General features: G+C 42.9%; 1 protein-coding gene across 1 annotated transcript in view; it reads right to left on the reverse strand.

Annotated features, from left to right (window-relative positions):
• Positions 1-18,533, reverse strand: part of LOC126458641 (glypican-5-like) — a 415,406-nt gene extending 396,873 nt beyond the window's left edge. Inside the window, exon 1 of the mRNA XM_050095808.1 lies at positions 18,098-18,533. Coding sequence (XP_049951765.1) covers positions 18,098-18,287 — 190 coding nt within the window. The 5' untranslated portion in view covers positions 18,288-18,533. The remainder of the gene's footprint in view (positions 1-18,097) is intronic.
• Positions 18,534-19,232: the final 699 nt, after the last annotated feature.

Consider the following 19,232-nt stretch of genomic DNA (forward strand, 5'->3'; position numbering starts at 1 on the left):
GTTGTTGTTTAATGTCGGACAAAGTCGGATTCCATATCTTACTGAGAGGAAAACCTTTATCCCTGTTAATAATATTACTGGATAATCTAAGCCGGCCGGAGTGGCCGAGCGGTTAAAGGCGCTACAGTCTGGAACCGCACGACCGCTACGGTCGCAGGTTCGAATCCTGCTTCGGGCATGGATGTGTGTGATGTCCTTAGGTTAGTTAGGTTTAAGTAGTTCTAAGTTCTAGGGGACTTATGACCACAGCAGTTGAGTCCCATAGTGCTCAGAGCCATTTGAACCATTTGAACTGGATAATCTAATTTCAATGGATTCTTTAAGAACACATTCCCAATAGCGAGAAGCAGGAGAGATCAATTGTGTCTTGTCATACATTATCCTGTGTCCTTCGTTAAGGCAATGTTCCGCCACTGCCGACTTCTCAGGATGGAACAACCGAGTGTGCTGATGATGTTCTACGCACCGGAATAGTTTGACCAATATACTTCTTTCCACAGTGACACGGTATTTCATAAACCCCGGGCCTCCTCAAGCCCAAATTATCTTTAACTGAGCCAAGAAGGGCTCTAGTCTTGGCCACCGGCGTAAAAACACTTTCAGTATTATATTTTCTTAAAATTCTTGTAATTTTGGGTGATACACTTCCAACAAAGGGTAAATAAGCAACAGCTTCAGAAGAAGTATCTATTGGCTCGCGTGGCGGACCAAACTGAAGAGCACGGCATATTTGTTGTTCCATATATCCATTGTGTTTAAAAACAATCTTCAAATGGTGAAGTTCTTCTTTCAAATGTTCGTCGTCAGAAATGGCATAAGCTCTTTTGACCAGAGTCCGCAAAACTCCACTACGTTGGTGTGGCGGATGACAGCTGGTTGCATGAAGATAGCGGTCAGTATGAGTGGGTTTCCGATACACACTATGTCCAAAAGTCCCATCATCCTTTCTTTGCACGAGCGGTGCTCTGATCATGGTGTATAAAGGTCTCCGTCGTTGTGGCTGGTATTCAGTTCCGGCGAGGCAGTGCACTAGCAATAACTCACCTGAAGATGGCGGCCAGCCGGGCGGCCGATATATTGTGTCTGGAAGTCGACATGGTCCGGCTGCAAACCCGTGAAGAATATCATTAGTTTATCGTCGTTTGGAAAGCAAAAAGAGAAAAGCATACAGTGGATTATCCCATTAGTTTAAAGCGAATCAAACCCGGGACCTTTTCAGCCTATACAAATGTTGGCTGTCACTGTCAGGTAAGTGAAACTGAACACTATTCTCGTCTTACAAGGGAACCTCCCCATCGCAACCCCCTCAGATTTAGTTATAAGTTGGCACAGTGGATAGGCCTTGAAAAACTAAACACAGATCACTCGAGAAAACAGGAAGAAGTTGTATGGAACTATGAAAAAATAAGCAAAATATACAAACTGAGTAATCCATGTGCAAGATAGGCAACATCAAGGAAGGTGCGAGCTCAGGAGCACCGTGGTCCCGTGGTTAGCGTGAGCAGCTACAGAATGAGAGGTCCATGGTTCAAGTCTTCCGTCGACTGAAAAGTTTACTTTCTCTATTTTTTCAAAGTTATGATCTGTCCGTTCGTTCATTGACGTCTCTGTTCACTGTAATAAGTTTAGTGTCTGTGTTTTGCGACCGCACCGCAAAACTGTGCGATTAGTAGAGGAAAGGACGTGCCTCTCCAATGGGAACCGAAAACATTTGATCGCAAGGTCATAGGTGAACCGATTCCTCCACAGGAAAACACGTCTGATATATTCTATACAACACTGGTGACGGCATGTGCGTCACATGGCAGGAATATGTTGTCAACCCACCTAACTTGTACACTTGGCGAATGGGTAAAAAGATTCTTCTACCTTGTCCGATTTAGGTTTTCTTGTGGATGTGACAATCACTCCCAAAAAAGTGATGAAAACATAAGCGTTTGTCACATAAACTGAAAAAAAAGTTAAAACTTTTCACCTGAGGGTATGCTTGAACCAAGGACCTCGCGTTCTGCAGCTGCTCTCGCTAACCACAGGACCACGGCACTCCTGAGCTTGCTCTTTCCTTAGTGTTGCCTATCTTGCGCATGGACTACTCAGTTTGTATATTTTGCTTATTTTTTCATAGTTCCACACAACTTCTTCCTGTTTTCTCGATTGATCTGTGTTCAGTTTTACAAGGCCTATCCACTGTGCCAACTTATAACTAAATCTGAGGGGGGTGCGATGAGGAGGTTCCCTTGTTAGTATCATACTAGACTGACCACTGCCTACATTCGTTCTCACAGAAGGCAGGTGGCAGCATTAGCAGTGGAGGATATACGAAGTGTATTGCGGAGACGCGGAAAACAGTGCAATCGTTGTCGTAATGTGGCAACGGAGCGAATGCGACGTCCGGAAGGGAATGATCATTGGATTTCGGGCCAAGGGTGGAAGCACGTCCGAAACAGCGGCCGCCAGCCAGAGTGGTTAAAGTAGGCCTACACCGTACACAAGCTGGCGCTTTCAACATCTGGCGCCAAGGCGGTTGGGGTGCACCTCGGGCCACAGATGAGAAGGCTGGGCGACTGCTACGGAGAAGTGACGGGCGAATAGGCGATCAGCAGTCGAGCAACTGACCGGCCAGATGAAACAAGGGCTTACGTAACTCCTCAACGACCGTTCGGAGAACGTTGCTTCCTACGGACCTCTGGAACAGGCGCCTGGTTCATGCACCCATGCTGACTGCTCTTCACCAGCGACGAAAGCTGGAATTTGCACGTCAGTGCCTCAGCTGGACGTGTATAGTCGCGCAACAATCGCAGGAGAGAGCGACATGGTCTGCGGAACATTGATCTCGTCATTCTGGAAGGCACAGTGGATTAACACAAGTATGAATCTATCCTTGAGAGCCATGTCCACCCCTCTACGAAGTTTTTACCCTCCGCTGCACGATGATGTCTAGCAGCAGGACAATACAACGTATTAAACAGCTTGCAGTGCACGTACATGGTTAGAAGAGCACCAGGATGAATTTGCCATACTCCTATGGCCTCCAAACTGCCTGGATTTAAACCCAAGAGAGAAAATGTGGGACCACCTCAACCTGGCTGTTCGGACCATGGATCCACGACCGATAAACACAGCGCGTCTGGCCACTACACTGCAGTCGGCGTGGCACTGCAGGGTGAGTCACCCAACATTACCACTGGCAACACCTCCCAAACCACAACAAACACTGAAGACCGAAGAATAGGACAGGGGCTGTTGTAATTGGTTAACACAAACCAATGAGGAAGGCACGGAAGTCTGATTTTCAACACATACTCACATTTTTTTAATGGAAACCTGTTATCATTTTTAGCACAACTGAAAACAGAAAAAAATACTTAACCAACACAGTTTCTTACATTGTGAAATGTTCAGTACATCAGAGCAATTTGTAACGTAAAGTTGACGAAATCTCAGACGTTCAGTCGCGTGTTGTAACAAACAATAACTGTAGGGGTATGTTTACGAAGACTACGATGTTTGCGAGTTTGGTTGTCTCCGTGTCTGCATGTAGTGCTTGCTGAATTAGTCCTTGTACTCAGAATAACTGCAGTATACTGTCTTACCGGACGTCTGTGATAGTGTACTGTACACAAGTAAGAACAGAAGGTCGCAAGTACAACATTGTGTCTGTACTGCGAAAATGGTTTATTTACTCTGAAAAGGCAAAGATGATACTCATCTATGGCGAGTGTAGACAAAATGCAGCTGCAGTCTGCAGGTTGTATGCGGAAAGGTATCTGGACAGAGATCATCCAACGCGCCACACATTTGAAAAAAACCTACAAAACAATTGTACGCAATAGGTATGGTCGTAACACGCAAACGGGTCTTCAAAAAACCCATCGCAGGGGAAGCATGTTCAGTTCGTGTGTTAGCTGCTGTAGCCTAGAACCCACACACGATTTCACATGACATCGCTAGAGGCAGTGCAATGAGTCAAAGTAGTGTAATACGCATACTTCATCGTCACAAGTTTCACCCGTATCATGTGTCGCTGCATCAGCAATTACGTGGAGATGACTTTAGTAATCGAGTAAATTTCCGTCAATCAGAATTAACAGAGTATGCGTTGCAGTTCCGCCTCTTTACCGATGAAGCAGGTTTCACAAACCACGGTGCAGTGAATTTACGAAACATGCATTACTGGTCCGTGGACAATCCTCGTTGGCTTCGACAGATAGAGCGACAGCGACTGTGGAATGTAAATGTGCTCACCGCATGCCCCTACATATTCCCATCCAGTGACGGCTATTGGCTGAGAATGACACGGCGGTCGGGCGATACCGTTAGTCGTTTCCTAGGTCTGTTCGGACGGAGTTTAGTTTATTCTTTGCACAGATAAACCAAATACTGTCATTAAAATAACAGCGATCTTGCATGGTCTTACGTTAGGCGGTCGAATAAGGAATCTACCAACTACTTTGCACGACACTCAGACTCCTATTATTGAATGGGAAATGCTCCGTGCTTGTCGTACAACTTCATCCGACAGCACACGTTTGTCATTAGTTGCCGCTAATCTTTGTTATCACTTTCACAATATCTGGCAGCAAGTAAAGTGAAGCAGTGCTTGAAGTGCTGATCTCGCTGTCGACTAAAGCGGGATTAAAAGTCTTCTTCAAACTGCTCTGCAGAATATTTTTTTCTTTGTGGTATAAAAAAAATAAAATTAATAAAATTTTAAAACAAATCTAGCGCATGCCGGGGTGTTCATCGCACAATTTAGTGCCACAGTTACTAACCTTCATTTGTCTTTGCAACAAAGAATAACGCTTTATTTACCAATTCACCTGCTACGTAGTTAGTAACACTGGTGAAAAGCAACTTGTACTGTAAATACTGGTAAGTATAGGAAATGAAATCTATTGTGGAAACAGCTCTGAAATAAACCTCACCGGATAGAGAGGTTTCAGCTGGCCATCGAACGTTACTCAATTAATTATGTGCTCACTTTATCGAAATCCTGCTGAAGGTTTGATTCAATATGCCATACACTAGACACAAAATTTAATGCAATGAATAATTTCCAAAAACTGGTTAGAAATGGCTCAAAATTTGTTGACAGTCGTTTAGAGTTCCACTTTAAATCGGTAGAATGTGCTGCTAGACACGTGAATACACTTATTGTGAGGTATCTACTTCCGACATACGCACTTGGTGTTCCTTTCAAGGGTTGCAGGAGTGAAACTAACAAATATTTTAAGACATTTTGTATATAATCATTAAGTTATGTAAGAGTCTTTTTTATATAAAAACACTTCTTTGACAAGCACTACCCTCCTTTTGTACCTATTGAGTGTTCCGACTGTTATTTTCACTTATTCACTGCTTTAATCTTTGATCAAATGTTTGACCGGAGCGCAAGCATGACTCCCTTCAAGTTACACAATAGGTTTGTGTATGAATCTTCATAGCCACTGGAAACTGACAAATGGGTTGTCAAGTTGACCAGAATCAGATCTAGTTTTGCAAAATCTGGTTATTTGTTTGAAAGTAATCAGAATAATCGAGAGAAAGGTAATTGGTGATTCGAGGAAAAATATATGTCACAACTTCCGTCGGCAAACGAAAAGTGGGAAGTGGATAAATGAGGTATCAAAGAGAACAGGGTGAGATCTAGATTTGTAATAAAAGTTTAAGTGTTTGAAAGTAATCATGTTAATCAAGAAAAACTTAGTGATCTGAGGGAAAATTGAAATGTTTCACGAGCACATCATGATGGTTATGTAAGTGAAGTATTGAAAAATTCGTCTCCTCAAGGACTAGGAATTTTGCCCATAAAATGTTGCATTGGTATGCCATTTGACTGTCAAAGAGGTTTCTTCCCAACTGAGTACTAACATTAGTGCATTTTGAGAGCAGAAGGGACTGGGAAAGCAAATGAGGTGTAAAAAACTTCATGCTTTCTGAACAAAACTCGAAAGTTAAGAAAATCACTATTAAGTACTTTGTGAAATGATTTGTATAAAAGCAAGAAATAAAATAGATTTGAGAAACATTTCACATGACCCTCGAATGAATCTCAATAACATGTACAGCAAATGACGTACCGACTGATAATTTAAAGTTCAGTGTTTAACTTTAGAATCTTAGAATATGAAGAGCGCCAGATGATATTTGTCCGATGGATTATGTAGACCGTGCAGTCAGCTGTTGTGTGGCCTTGGCATATTTCTATCGAATACGCCCGAAGGTGCAAAAAATTTCAACTATTTTTCAGTCTCAAAACTTTTTCTATAGAGAATCCTTCAGATATCAAGAGAGAGCATGCACATTTTCAACTGGCATCCAATTTTCCGTGCATGATTTCGAGATTCATTAAAAGGCGTGTCAAACGTTCTTCTAATCTGTCTTGTTACATCCTTTAGACAAATCACCTCACAAAAGAGTTGACAGGCTTGTTTTTCTTTTTTGTTTTTTCTTTTTTTCAAAATATTTTTCATGGAACGTGCATTGTTCCTCTATTGTCGTACACTTGTAGTTCACGAGTTTTATGAAGAGCAGGATGTATTGTTAGCGCATCTGCCTGGGAAGACGCTCGGTCGACGAGGAATGTTTTGCAAACTCTCGCCAGCCTTTCTAATAAAGAGAGGATCTACACGGCTTAACGAACTTCCCTTTGACTGCTTCACGTAAACGGGATTTTCGACCTGGTGTCTACATTGGACTACTCCACAACGTTCAGCCTGACACTAGACCGTATGCCTGTCATTAAATTGCCAAACACAGCCACGGCGATAGACTGCGTGCCTGTTGTCTGCCAGGTCTTCAAATCTATAGCATCCACTTAATTCAGTCCTATTTATTTGCATAACTTTGCTGCTGGCATGCTGTCTGCAAACTTCTGAATAATTAGACCTATGTGTTACAAGGCTTACGCAGCCTTTACTCCTCAGATAAACAATGTCTGTTTTCATTTCTTTGATGACTATTACATACTTTAGTCACGTACACGGACGTGATCTTTTTTTGCTAGGCAGAAGAACACGACTCTCGATGCCCTAACATCTATGACGAAACTTAGTATGTCACTTCTTATTTCTCGGGAGACGAATCAGGACAAAAAAAAAAGCATAGTGAATAATAGGGGCCACTTTATTCGCACCACACTGACAATGTTTTCGTAGAGTAGAACCGTAACTCATCTTCCCTTCACGTTCTGCGAATATTATCAATTTTTTCAGTAGTTTCAGTTATCTATATCACATGATTTAGAATTTGGAGGCGTAGATCGAAATCCACACCTTTCTTCCTTGTGGTTCATGGAAGTCAGTGTCGATGAATATCTCTATTCACTCGACAAAGTCAATTCTTTCCCCAAGCCTTACTCTCTTAACAACGGTGTGTTAATTAGTTTGGTAAAAATAAATCGGACATAACATTTTATTCAAAATAGTAAATTAAATACCCAAAAAAATCTTCATTGACCTAATGCATAAGACGCTGCAAGAATCTGAATTTCTTACTAAATCAAACAATAAATTTCTTTTCAATTCTGCATAACATTCGTTTATTTTTCTCTTTATTCTGGTATATTTACAACACATAAATGCACTTTTTGTGTAGGAAACGATAGAAAGTCGAATAGGACAAAATCTGAAGAATACGAAGTGCTGAGAACATTTTCGAAATTGCTGAGATTTCTTCCGGGTTGTATGGCTGTGGTACATGAAACTCTTCTATACCTGCCGTTTCGTCCAAGGCTGCGTTGGACATCTTCGGAGGTACTCCTGGTTGTGCTGAGTCTTGCCGTCTGAGGAGTCGGACGTCGAAGAGTGGCCTAAATACCGTGGAAAGTGGGCGTGGTCTGGACCACGGCCATACAGCCCGGAAAAATTTTAAGCAGCTGAAACATCCGCTCGTCAAAGCCTTCACTGTATGATTTTCGAAATTCATCCAGCCGACTTTTGCCTTTAGCAACAGCTGACGTAATCGCGCAGAAAGCACTTTTTTGTGCGTTAATCTTTGTCAGATCTGTTTCAACTGTTGTACCGGTCAGTCTGCTAACGTTGTGCAGTAAGAAACAATTATGATATTACGCTTTTCCAAGTAGCCACTTATGATGATACATTTGGAGTAGCCCACCTCCCCCTCTCAATTAAATGTTATCTTTTATATTTATCTTTCTTCTTGCCTGCCTACAAAAAGGTATGCATTCGTTTCCGATACTTCTTCACTTCGTCTCTACATACATTTCACTACAATGTTATCTCCAGAGCGTAACGATGATTATGTCGTTTACAGTGATACCCACAGTCCTTCAGATATTGTTTCAATTTTTACAACAATTTTTCTGAAATGACCCTCCTCAGGCGCACATAGGTTCTTCGTAAAGAGAAATGTATTCTAGGTGTTATGTATCCATCCAATTGGCACACACTTCACTGTAAGAATATCACGAATCTTACTACAATAGTATCCTCCCAATACTTTGTTTTTTTTGCGTCCATTTCTTCAGGAGAAAGCCAAACTGAGGTCTCTTCTTTGTCCACTTCTTTGAAAGTTGTGACAACTATCACTTGAAGACTGCAAATCTTTGTAGAACACACAAGCTTGAGTTGTCGCATACAATCATTGCAGTAAGTGGTCTGAACGGAGTGAAATAATCAAATCGCACCCTCTCTCAGTCCATGGATAAGTTCAGCTTCCCCTGTACCCGTTCGCTCGGAAGTGCTAGCCTCGGGACTGTGGAAGAGATTGTGCAGAATTCTGAAGGACGTGGGAATAGCCCGTGACCATGTTGAACATTCCCGAAAGGCACTATTGGTACAGCACTGGCCGCGAGAGACATGGGCCCAGATTCGAATCCGGTTCTGGAACACTGCTTTTGTTTCGTACAATCAAACAACCATGTGTTGAATTTCGAATTAGATTTACCGACAACAGTAATGCCACTTAGCAAAATTTATTTCACAGATAATAACCAAACGTATTTATCCACATTCCTAAAATGTGACAGGTCTTTGCTTCTTACTATCTCATGACTCCATTGACCAGGCTGTTAATATTGTAACTAATATTTGTAAGTTAGGTAGCTCTGGGAAACATCCACACAATGGACGAATGCACTGGTTCTCTGCGAATGCAGTGCAGTGCTTAATTTCTAAAATCCCCCCCCCCCCTCCTGCGACACCCCACCACCAGACATAAAATTCAGAAGTTTAAATTTTTGAAAACTTGTGATAAAACTGACAGTGAGAAATCATTCTTTATAAAATACTGGTCTGAAGTTCAGATTTTTTGAGCATAGTTTCTTGTAATGTAAACAATAAAACCACAAGATTTAGTATAATCAACACATGCTGTTGTCTGTTCGCGTAGCAGCGGATCCCTAGTTCTGCTCGATACATATCGACACATGTCGGTACTGCACTTGCCAGCGAAAGGCAAAGGTTCCGAGTTCGAGTCTCGGTCCGGTACACAGTTTTAATCTGCCAGGAAGTTTCATATCAGCGCACACTCCGCTGCAAAGTGAAAATCTCATTCTGGAAACATCCCCCCGGCTGTGGCTAAGCCATGTCTCCGCAATATCCTTTCTTTCAGGAGTGCTAGTTCTGCAAGGTTCGCAGGAGAGCTTCTGTAAAGTTTGGAGAGTAGGAGACGAGATACTGGCAGAAGTAAAGCTGTGAGGACGGGGCGTGAGTCGTGCTTGGGTAGCTCAGTTGGTAGACTACTTGCCCGGGAAAGGCAAAGGTCCCGAGTTCGAGTCTCGGTCCAGCACACAGTTTTAATCTGCCAGGAAGTTTCACATGTCGTTAGTCTTCGTGACTCTGACGTCATGTTTTCAACAGGTGCCTACCGCAACGTTCAAACAGTCGCATTGTATCTGCTCGATAAATGTGTGTTCAGTATTAATTACTAAAGCATTTAGCGGAAAATGGCGATGAAGGTATTCCTGACCATCGGTATCACGCACAATTTCGACGTCCCGAAGCGTTAGGAAAAATGGAACAGTTTGTGACATGAGGCATGTTTAGTAAATGCTTTAGATGTCATTCGTCTTGTGCTCACTGAGTTGTAATGCAATTCGACTGATAGGTTCATTTTCGTTACTACAAATAAAGAACACTTGTGATCGGTGTGTGGCGCCACAGTTGCTAGCAATACAACATGAAGAGAAAAAAGCATTCCCCCGTCTCCCCTTTGCTCGCCCAACGCTCCTGCCCATCGCATCTCGTTGCATTGTCAAGTTCACTCGTGCCAGGAACCGCGCTAAATTATAATTACGTTACGATTTAATACACATCTACTAATTTAAATCCCTAGTGCCTACTTGTTCCTGTGAGTTCAAAAAAAAATCTCTAGGAGGTGCCGAAACTCCGTTCCGGCGCATTACGGCGGAAATTGATCCGTGCTCCAGTGACAGAGAGGGAAACTTACCCGTTTGCCGGTGTTCATCTAATCTGGAACGGCCAGCTCTGTCGACCTTATACGCGTACAGTCGCTCATGGAGCTATTTCTCTATACGTTTTCCATACTAAAAAAAAAACCTAAGAAACTGAAATTTCTTTCTCAAATGAAGTTTACTTTCCATTTATTAACATTTTAACAAGTCATGTAATTAGAAACGTTTTAAAGCATGGTAATTCGGTCCTTGAGTATTACTCCACAAATTTAGCCAATGAAATCATTGTTGGACCGGTCTGGACAGCCGCGAGCCTTATCACGCCATTTCCTGGGTTCGGGGCGCAACGCAAGGCCCGGATCGAATCCGCCCGGCGAATTAAGAACGGGGACTGGTGTGTCAGCCAGCCAGGATGTAGCGTTTAGGCGGTTTCCCACATCCGGCTAGGTGAATAGCGGAATGGTTGCCGCATCTCTCCTCACAGTACGCTTACCATACATCCGGAACTAGCCCGGACAGTCTTAATTTTTCAGCGCTGCCCTGGTTAATACCTGGGGTTGTAAAAATGTGTAGGGTTTTAGAATTTTGTGACTTATGGATATTTTTTTATAAGTTTTAGACTTTATGTTGGACATTGCAAGACTCTCTCTTATAGCCGTGGATCTTGGGGCAAGTGCTGACCTCGGTGGAAAGGCGATGCCACCGACACTGCCAAAACTTTTCGCTCACTGTTTCTCCTTTGGCAACTCAACAGCGGCAAAATGTTTGTAGTGTTTTTGTGTGTGAAGCAGCTCGTCTGTACGTTTTTGATCATTTTTTGGTCCGACTGTTTTGCAATGAGCAAAAGAAAGTCTTTGTTTACTAGTAACCTGGAGCAGGAATACAAATTTTTGAAATTGCGTAATGACAGTAACAGTGAGCGAATTTATAGCACACCTTGAAGTGGAGAATTTTCTGTTGCACATAAAGGTAAGGATGATACTGCAGACCACTTGAAAGCAACTAAACATAGGATTCCTCTTAATCAAGTGTAGGCTGTGATTCAAGTCTGGAAGAGTACCAGATACAGTCAAAGATAACAGGGAAGTAATTTGCAAGCTGTTTTCGAAAGGCTGATATTTGATGTTGCGGTTATTTACACTGGTTGTGCTTGCGATGTCCCTGCCCAGGACATCTGCTCCAGTTGGGAGAGTTTTTTAATTATAGGCAACATTCTGTCTGCATAAAGAGATAAAATTTCGGTATGTAGGGTTAAACATCTGCTAAGTGTTAAAATTAATTCAGAACTTCCTTGTTGCGAATTTTATCATGTAATTAACGTGAAACGTCCCCTTGGAAAAATTATTGAATTACTGTGCTGGTAAACACCTTAGGTTATTTCATTTTCAAACAGCTGAGCAAAACTGAACGTACTCAGACATTTCTCTCTTTACTTATTCTGATCATCACTAAACTGACACACAATATTTTTAGCGCAACGCAATCTGATTTTCAAAAATCCCTACGAAAGACTGGCCCTGACTAACAATAACCTATACTTTCCATGAATCACTTACCTCACAAAAATCTTCGTTACTCGACCTAGTGCAATACAGCAAACGCCACTACTGCCAGCTGAATAAAAGATTCAAACTACTTAAGGCACTAACTACTGATAGGCATAGTTGGCAAGTGAAAGATTTTGATAAAGAACAAACAATGGATTTACTTTAATAGTGTTCAAAAGTCATAATATATATATATATATATATATATATATATATATATATATATATATATATCAGTTCATGACATCCAGTCTTACAAATTTACTCTTTCTGATGGATACACGTCCAGATCATCCGCTCTCAAAGCTCCGCCACCTCTCTCCCCACATCCCCCACTGCTGGCGGCTCACCTCCAACTGCGCAACGCTACGCGCTGTTAACAGCCAACTGCCGAACACTACAATAGCGAATATTCCAAAAATGCAAACCAGCCACAGACTGCACACAGCACAGTCAGTGATTTTCATATAGAGCGCTACATGGCATTACCAACATAAAAAACTAAACAGCCTACTTACAAACGCAAAAAATCATTCCTGAAAAAAAGTCATGTATAGTGAGACATGCAACTGAATAAATAAAGTTTAATGTTTCAGTAAGCTCTTAAGACTAACTTTGGAATTGTGTCATGGGCTGGACCCACAAAATATTGTACACCTGCCTCAGTTACAGGTTCCGCAGGCATTTCGAAAACATTCTCACACTTTAACATACAAAACATTAAATGGAAACAGAAGGGGACATGTGCTATCACATATCGTTACCACCCACCAGGCATCGTTGCGTTGGTAACAAAACTGCAAATTACCGTTCGACACTGATAGCAGTCTCGCGGAATCAGGCGAACCCAACGGCGTGCGCCCACCAAGTGGCTCTACACCACGAGCGCCCTCTGCCGCCACGGTACAGGACGCCCAGTGGCAACCGCCCAGCCCATTTGCGTTTGAAGTCACTATGCTACGACACCTCCCTTTGTGCTTCTTCCTTGTGACATCGATAGCTGTACTCCATTCCTTGCTGCATCTTTTGTAATGAGTATTCGTATGTTTGGTGAAATATCTACATCTACATCCATACTCCGCAAGCCACCTGACGGTGTGTGGTGGAGGGTACTTTGAGTACCTCTATCGGTTCTCCGTTCTATTCCAGTCTCGTATTTTCGTGGAAAGAAAGATTGTCCGTATGCCTCTGTGTGCGCTCTAATCTCTCTGATTTTATCCTCATGGTCTCTTCGCGAGATATACGTAGGAGGGAGCAATAAACTGCTTGACTCCTCGGTGAAGATATGTTCTCGAAACTTCAACAAAAGCCCGAACCGAGCTACTGAGCGTCTCTCCTGCAGAGTCTTCCACTGGAGTTTATCTGTCCTCTCCGTAGCGCTTTCGCGATTACTAAATGATCCTGTAACGAAGCGCGCTCCTCTTCGTTGCATCTTCTCTATCTCTTCTATCAACCCTATCTGATACGGATCCCACACTGGTGAGCAATATTCAAGCAGTGGGCGAACAAGTGTTCTTTAACCTACTTCCTTTGTTTTCGGATTGCGTTTCCTTAGGATTCTTCCAATGACTCTCAGTCCGACATCTGCTTCACCAACGCTCAACTTTATATGATCATTCCATTTTAAATCACTCCTAATGCGTACTCCCAGATAATTTATGGAATTAACTGCTTCCAGTTACTGACCCGCTATATTGTATTTAAAAGATAAAGGATCTTTCCTTCTGTGTATTCGCAGCACATTACACTTGTCTACAGTGAGATTCAATTGCCATTCCCTGCACCATGCGTGAATTCGTTGCAGATCCTCCTGCATTTCAGTACAATTTTCCATTGTTACAACGTCTCGATATGCTACAGCATCATCCGCAGCTCAGTGAACTTCCGATGTTATCCACAAGGTCATTTATGTATACTGTGATTAGCAACGCTCCTACGACACTCCCCAGTGGCAAACCTGAAATCACTCTTACTTCAGAAGACTTCTCTCCATTGATAATGACATGCTGAGTTCTGTTATCAAAAATGGCTCTGAGCACTATGGGACATAACATCTGTGGTCATCAGTGCCCTAGAACTTAGAACTACTTAAACCTAACTAACCTAAGGACATCACACACATTCATGCCCGAGGCAGGATTCGAACCTGCGACCGTAGCGGTCACGCGGTTCCAGACTGAAGCGCCTAGAACCGCACGGCCACACCGGCCGGCCGTTCTGTTATCTAGTAACTCTTCAATCCAATCACACAGTTGGTTTGATAGTTTATATGTTCTTACTTTGTTCATTAAACGACTGAGAGGAACTGTATCGAACGTCTTGCGGAAGTCAAGAAACACTGCATCTACCTGGGAACTCGTGTCTATGGTCCTCTGAGTCTCGTGGACGAATAGCGCGAGCTGGGTATCACGCGATCGTCTTTTTCGAAACCCATGCTGATTCCTACTGAGTAGATTTCTAGCCTCCAGAAAAGTCATTACACTCGAACATAATACGTGTTCCAAAATTCTACAACTGATCGACGTTAGAGATATAGGTCTATAGTTCTGCACATCTGTTCGACGTCCCTTCTTGAAAACGGGGATGACCTGTGGCCTTTTCCAATCCTTTGGAACGCTACGCTCTTCTAGAGACCTACGGCACACCGCTGCAAAAAGGGGGGGGGGGGGGGCAAGTTCCTTCGCGTACTCTGTGTAAAATCGAACTGGTATCCCATCAGGTCCACCGGCCTTTCCTCTTTTGAGCGATTTTAATTGTTTTTCTATCCCTCTGTCATCTATTTCGATATCTACCATTTTGTCATCTGTGCGACAATCTGGAGGAGGAACTACAGTGCAGTCTTCCTCTGCGAAACAGCTTTGGAAGAAGACATTTAGTATTTCGGCCTTTACTAGTCATTGTTTGTTGTGTAACTTGTTCACTAATCATTTCTGCTCCTGTCCAGTTTTCCTATGACGACAGTTGGCGCATCTTTCTGTAGCCCATCTCTCCTTCCTCTTGTATATGAAGTTGTACACAACACGCTACACAAACTGAGTCTCAGACGAGCGGTTGGGGGGAAGGGGCCAGGGAAAGGGAGGCGAAAGAGGCCATCTTGCTACTGTCAGCCACTGACATTCCCAAATCCAGGTTAACAGTCGACCATGTGGAGGTACAGTATAAGATCAGGAAAAACTGAAGGAGAATTATTGTAATTTTGTTAGGATAAATTTTAAGAACCTGCCGAATCGTCGTAACTCTTTGTACAGATTTGATTTCATTCTACCTCGACAACTTCAAATTTCACTACTTCGATTCGTTCGCAGTTTTTTAGCAAGTATAAAGTGTTGGAGCACGTGAGGCAATACTGACCCTACGACATCTTAGAAAATAGATTAAGGAAAGGCAAACCTACGTTTCTAGCATTTGTAGCTGTTGACAATGTTGACTGGCATACTCTCTTTCAAATTCTGAAGGTGGCAGGGGTAAAATACAGGGAGCGAAAGGCAATTTACAATTTGTGCAGAAACCAGATGGCAGTTATAAGACTCGAGGGACATGAAAGGGAAGCAGTGGTTGGGAAGTGAATGAGACAGGATTGTAGCCTCTCACCGATGTGATTCAATCTGTATATTGAGTAAGCAGTAAAGCAAACAAAAGAAAAATCTGGAGAAGGTATTAAAATCCATGGAGAAGAAATAAAAACTTTGAGGTTCGCCGATGACATTGTAATTCTGTCAGAGACAGCAAAGGACTTGGAAGAGCAGTTGAATGGAATGGACAGTGTCTTGAAAGGAGGATATAAGATGAACATCAACAAAAGCAAAACGGAGTATAATGGAATGTAGACGAATTAGGTTAGGTGATGCTGATGAGACACTTAAAGTAGTAAAGGAGTTTTGCTATTTGGGGAGCAAAATAACTGACGATGGCCGATGTAGGGAGGATATAAAATATAGACGCAATGACAAGGAAAGCGTTTCTGAAGAAGAGAAATGTGTTAACATCGAGTATAGATTTAAGTGTCAGGAAGTCGTTTCTGATAGTATTTGTATGGAGTGTAGCCACGTATGGAAGTGAAACATGGACGATAAATAGTTTGGACAAGAACAGAATAGAAGTTTTAGAAATGTGGTGCTACAAAAGAATGCTGAAAATTAGATGGGTAGATCACTCAATTAATGAGGAGGTATTGAATAGAATTGGGGAGAAGAGGAGTTTGTGGCACAACTTGACTAGAAGAAGGGATCGGTTGGTAGGACATGTTTTGAGGCATCAAGGAATCACCAACTTAGTATTGGAGGGCAGCGTGGAGCGTAAAAATAGTAGAGGGGACCAAGAGATGAATACACTAAACAGATTCAGAAGGATGTAGGCTGCAGTACGCACTGGGAAATGAAGAAGCTTGCACAGGATGGAGTAGCATGGAGAGCTGCATCATACCAGACTCAGGACTGAAGACCACAAGAACAATAAAGTGTTATTTAAACTTCACACTCACAAAAAAAGTTGAAATGTGTGTGAAATCTTATGGGACTTAACTACTAAGGTCATCGGTCCCTAAGCTTACACACTACTTTACCTAATTTATCCTAAGGACAAACACACACACACACGCCCGAGGGAGGACTCGAACCTCCGCCGGGACCAGCCACAGAGTTCACGCTCACAATACTTCTTGTTAAATACACAATACTTCTTGTCAAATATCAAACTGAGAGTGATACAACGTAATCTGGTCTACAGGGAAAGATTATCTCACCGATTGTTAAACATACCGAAGTACTTTTACTTAGGCATTTGCATTCGTAATACTGACTATCCGCGTCGTTCACTTCGTGTTTCCTTCAGTCGTGGCATCTTTGTACCTCGCTGCAAAAGCACTTATGAGTACTTGTAACAACAGCTGTCGATGCCATCCCCAAAACACTTTCTCACTTAGTTGCTCCTTTTTCTTAATTTTTCGTCTCTGTATGTTTACAAAATGGGTACGAAATAATTGCAAATAAACAGCGAACAAACTTCTTGTCTCTTTCTCTCGCTCTCTTTCTCTCTCTCTCTCTCTCTCTCTCTCTTTCTCTCTCTCACACACACACACACACAATGGAGCGAGCGCACATATATTATCATGTAAACACAAAGAGACGAAATGAGAGTGAATAAGTGGGATGGAATAGGAGACTAACACAGACAGAGAGTGTATGTGAGTCGAAACTACGAGAAACCCGAGTCTGGTCGGACGGGAAAACGAGCCCCATTTAACACGAAGCCGAGTTGATTCCAACAGTCGCTGTGCTACTTTTGTCGGTAAAAGTGAAGTTGATTTCTCTGGTTTCTCACGTATTACAAGAGTGCACCACACTACCCCCCCCCCTCCCCCCCCTCTTCTTCTCCCTTTCCTCCACTGTGTCTTGCGGCGTTCTTCTGCATCATCATATGCTATTTCGTGAACTGTAGCGCACGACAATGTTCGGAATGTATCGCTGACCATTGTCACATCGACAGTCGAAGGTTGCATGTAACTCTAAAAACTAACAGGATTGATTATCATAAGGTTGCGCGAACACTAATTTTCTCTCATCAACAGTCTTTTCTGTACGCAAAGCTCCTTAATGACTAATGGCTGGTTTAAAATAAGGGAATTACAGAAGACGTGCTTCTTACGCTTCCCAGTCTTGGCAATTTCAAACCCAAGGAGATAGAAGAATACAGTTATCTTTGCATAGTGCCTCTACAAACCAGCTGAATGGGTGACCAAATGTAGAAATAATATCATGATTTTAATTCTAATCTTCCTTTGTGCACTCTCAACACCCCATCGAAAACTGCCTGGAGCAATAGCCGAAAGACAGATAATTCTATACTACACCACGACGTTGCGACACACCCAGAAAAATCATAGCGAATCGAACCCTCGCTGCGAAAGACTTCTCTGGAATAACATTACGCGTTGTTGGAATTGTAGGAACGATGGGTGACCCGTGTATAGCTTTCGAAGTCCTACTTTCATGACGTCATTGGTTCAAATGTAGACTAGTACTCCTAAGAAATGTTTCTAATAATATTTGAGACCAGTAAAGCCAAATATTTCATTGTGTCATTTGTTGTCATGCACCCACTACGAGGAGAAATATGCATTGCAACATACGAATGCTACCCAGAATTGAAAAACTTCCAGAGGATGTAAAGAACTTACCGCTTATCGGTGCGTCTGGCACCTCCACTGACACGTTTTTCATTTCGAAGATGGACCTCACGCCGGCACAAGTTGTGGGCTCATCTTGGTCGCCCCTGTCACTCGACAACGCTCCTGCGAGCGCACCACCTCGCAAGGACACGCATAGCACGATCAACAGCTTTCCGCAGCACAACGCGCCTTTCCCCATCCCCGGCTCGGTTGTCACGGAGACCAGAAATGAACAGGTGTCGCAGCCGCGTTGCAGTGCTGATGTAAAGGGCTCATTTGCTCTACTCGATATCGTATCTGCCGGCACTCTGAAAGCGAAAAAGAGCCAGTACACTCTAACGCCGTGCCATTAGTTTCAAGGCGCGGAAGCCTCCGAGCGCAGTGCGTGCGTAGCGGCAGCTGACGCCGTAGGCTGCCTTCGCCAGAGCTCTGCGACGCGCTCGGAGGCCGAGGGTCTACTGAGAGCTACGCTACTCGCGTCGTGTGTCCGCCCACGCGCTCGCCGCGTGGTGGGGCGGCAGGGTGAGAGGGTGGCGGGGCGACGCTGCTGGCCTCTGGTGGCAGCTGCGCCTGCCGTCTGGACCGCGACCGGCCGGGCTCGCACGTGTCAGATGACTTTACATTTTTATTCTTCTTGCTTTGTGCTCACCGAAACAAAAACTTAGTTCTTGCGACTAGAACATGTTTGCGGACCAGTACTTTCTAGGAGGTTTTGGATTCATGGTCGTATATATCCTGCTAAACTACTAGATCGATTTCAACCAAACTTGGTACATACAGGGTGGCGCACGAAATGTGTTACCATTTTGTTTTTGAATGTAAACTTCATTATCAATACAATCTGAAAGGAACATATACTACAATGAAGAGCTGTCCATGCAGATTTATTCTAACTCAGCACATCATCCACTATTTGAAAATGAGAGTACTTAGTGACTTTACACGTAATTTCAAACCTTTACGAATTTCAATCCCGCTGACACCCCCTACAAAATAATAAGGGAAAAAAAGTTTCTGGTTACTACATAATTGCTCTTCATGCAGTAAGACTGTCGCATGAAGCATAACGTTTTCACTTATTACTGTTTTCCTGCTAAATGTATTCGCGACACTTTTTTCAGGCAGTATTCACATATACCACTGA

The sequence above is a fragment of the Schistocerca serialis genome, chromosome 2 (genome assembly GCF_023864345.2).
Source record: "Schistocerca serialis cubense isolate TAMUIC-IGC-003099 chromosome 2, iqSchSeri2.2, whole genome shotgun sequence".
NCBI lineage: Eukaryota > Metazoa > Arthropoda > Insecta > Orthoptera > Acrididae > Schistocerca > Schistocerca serialis.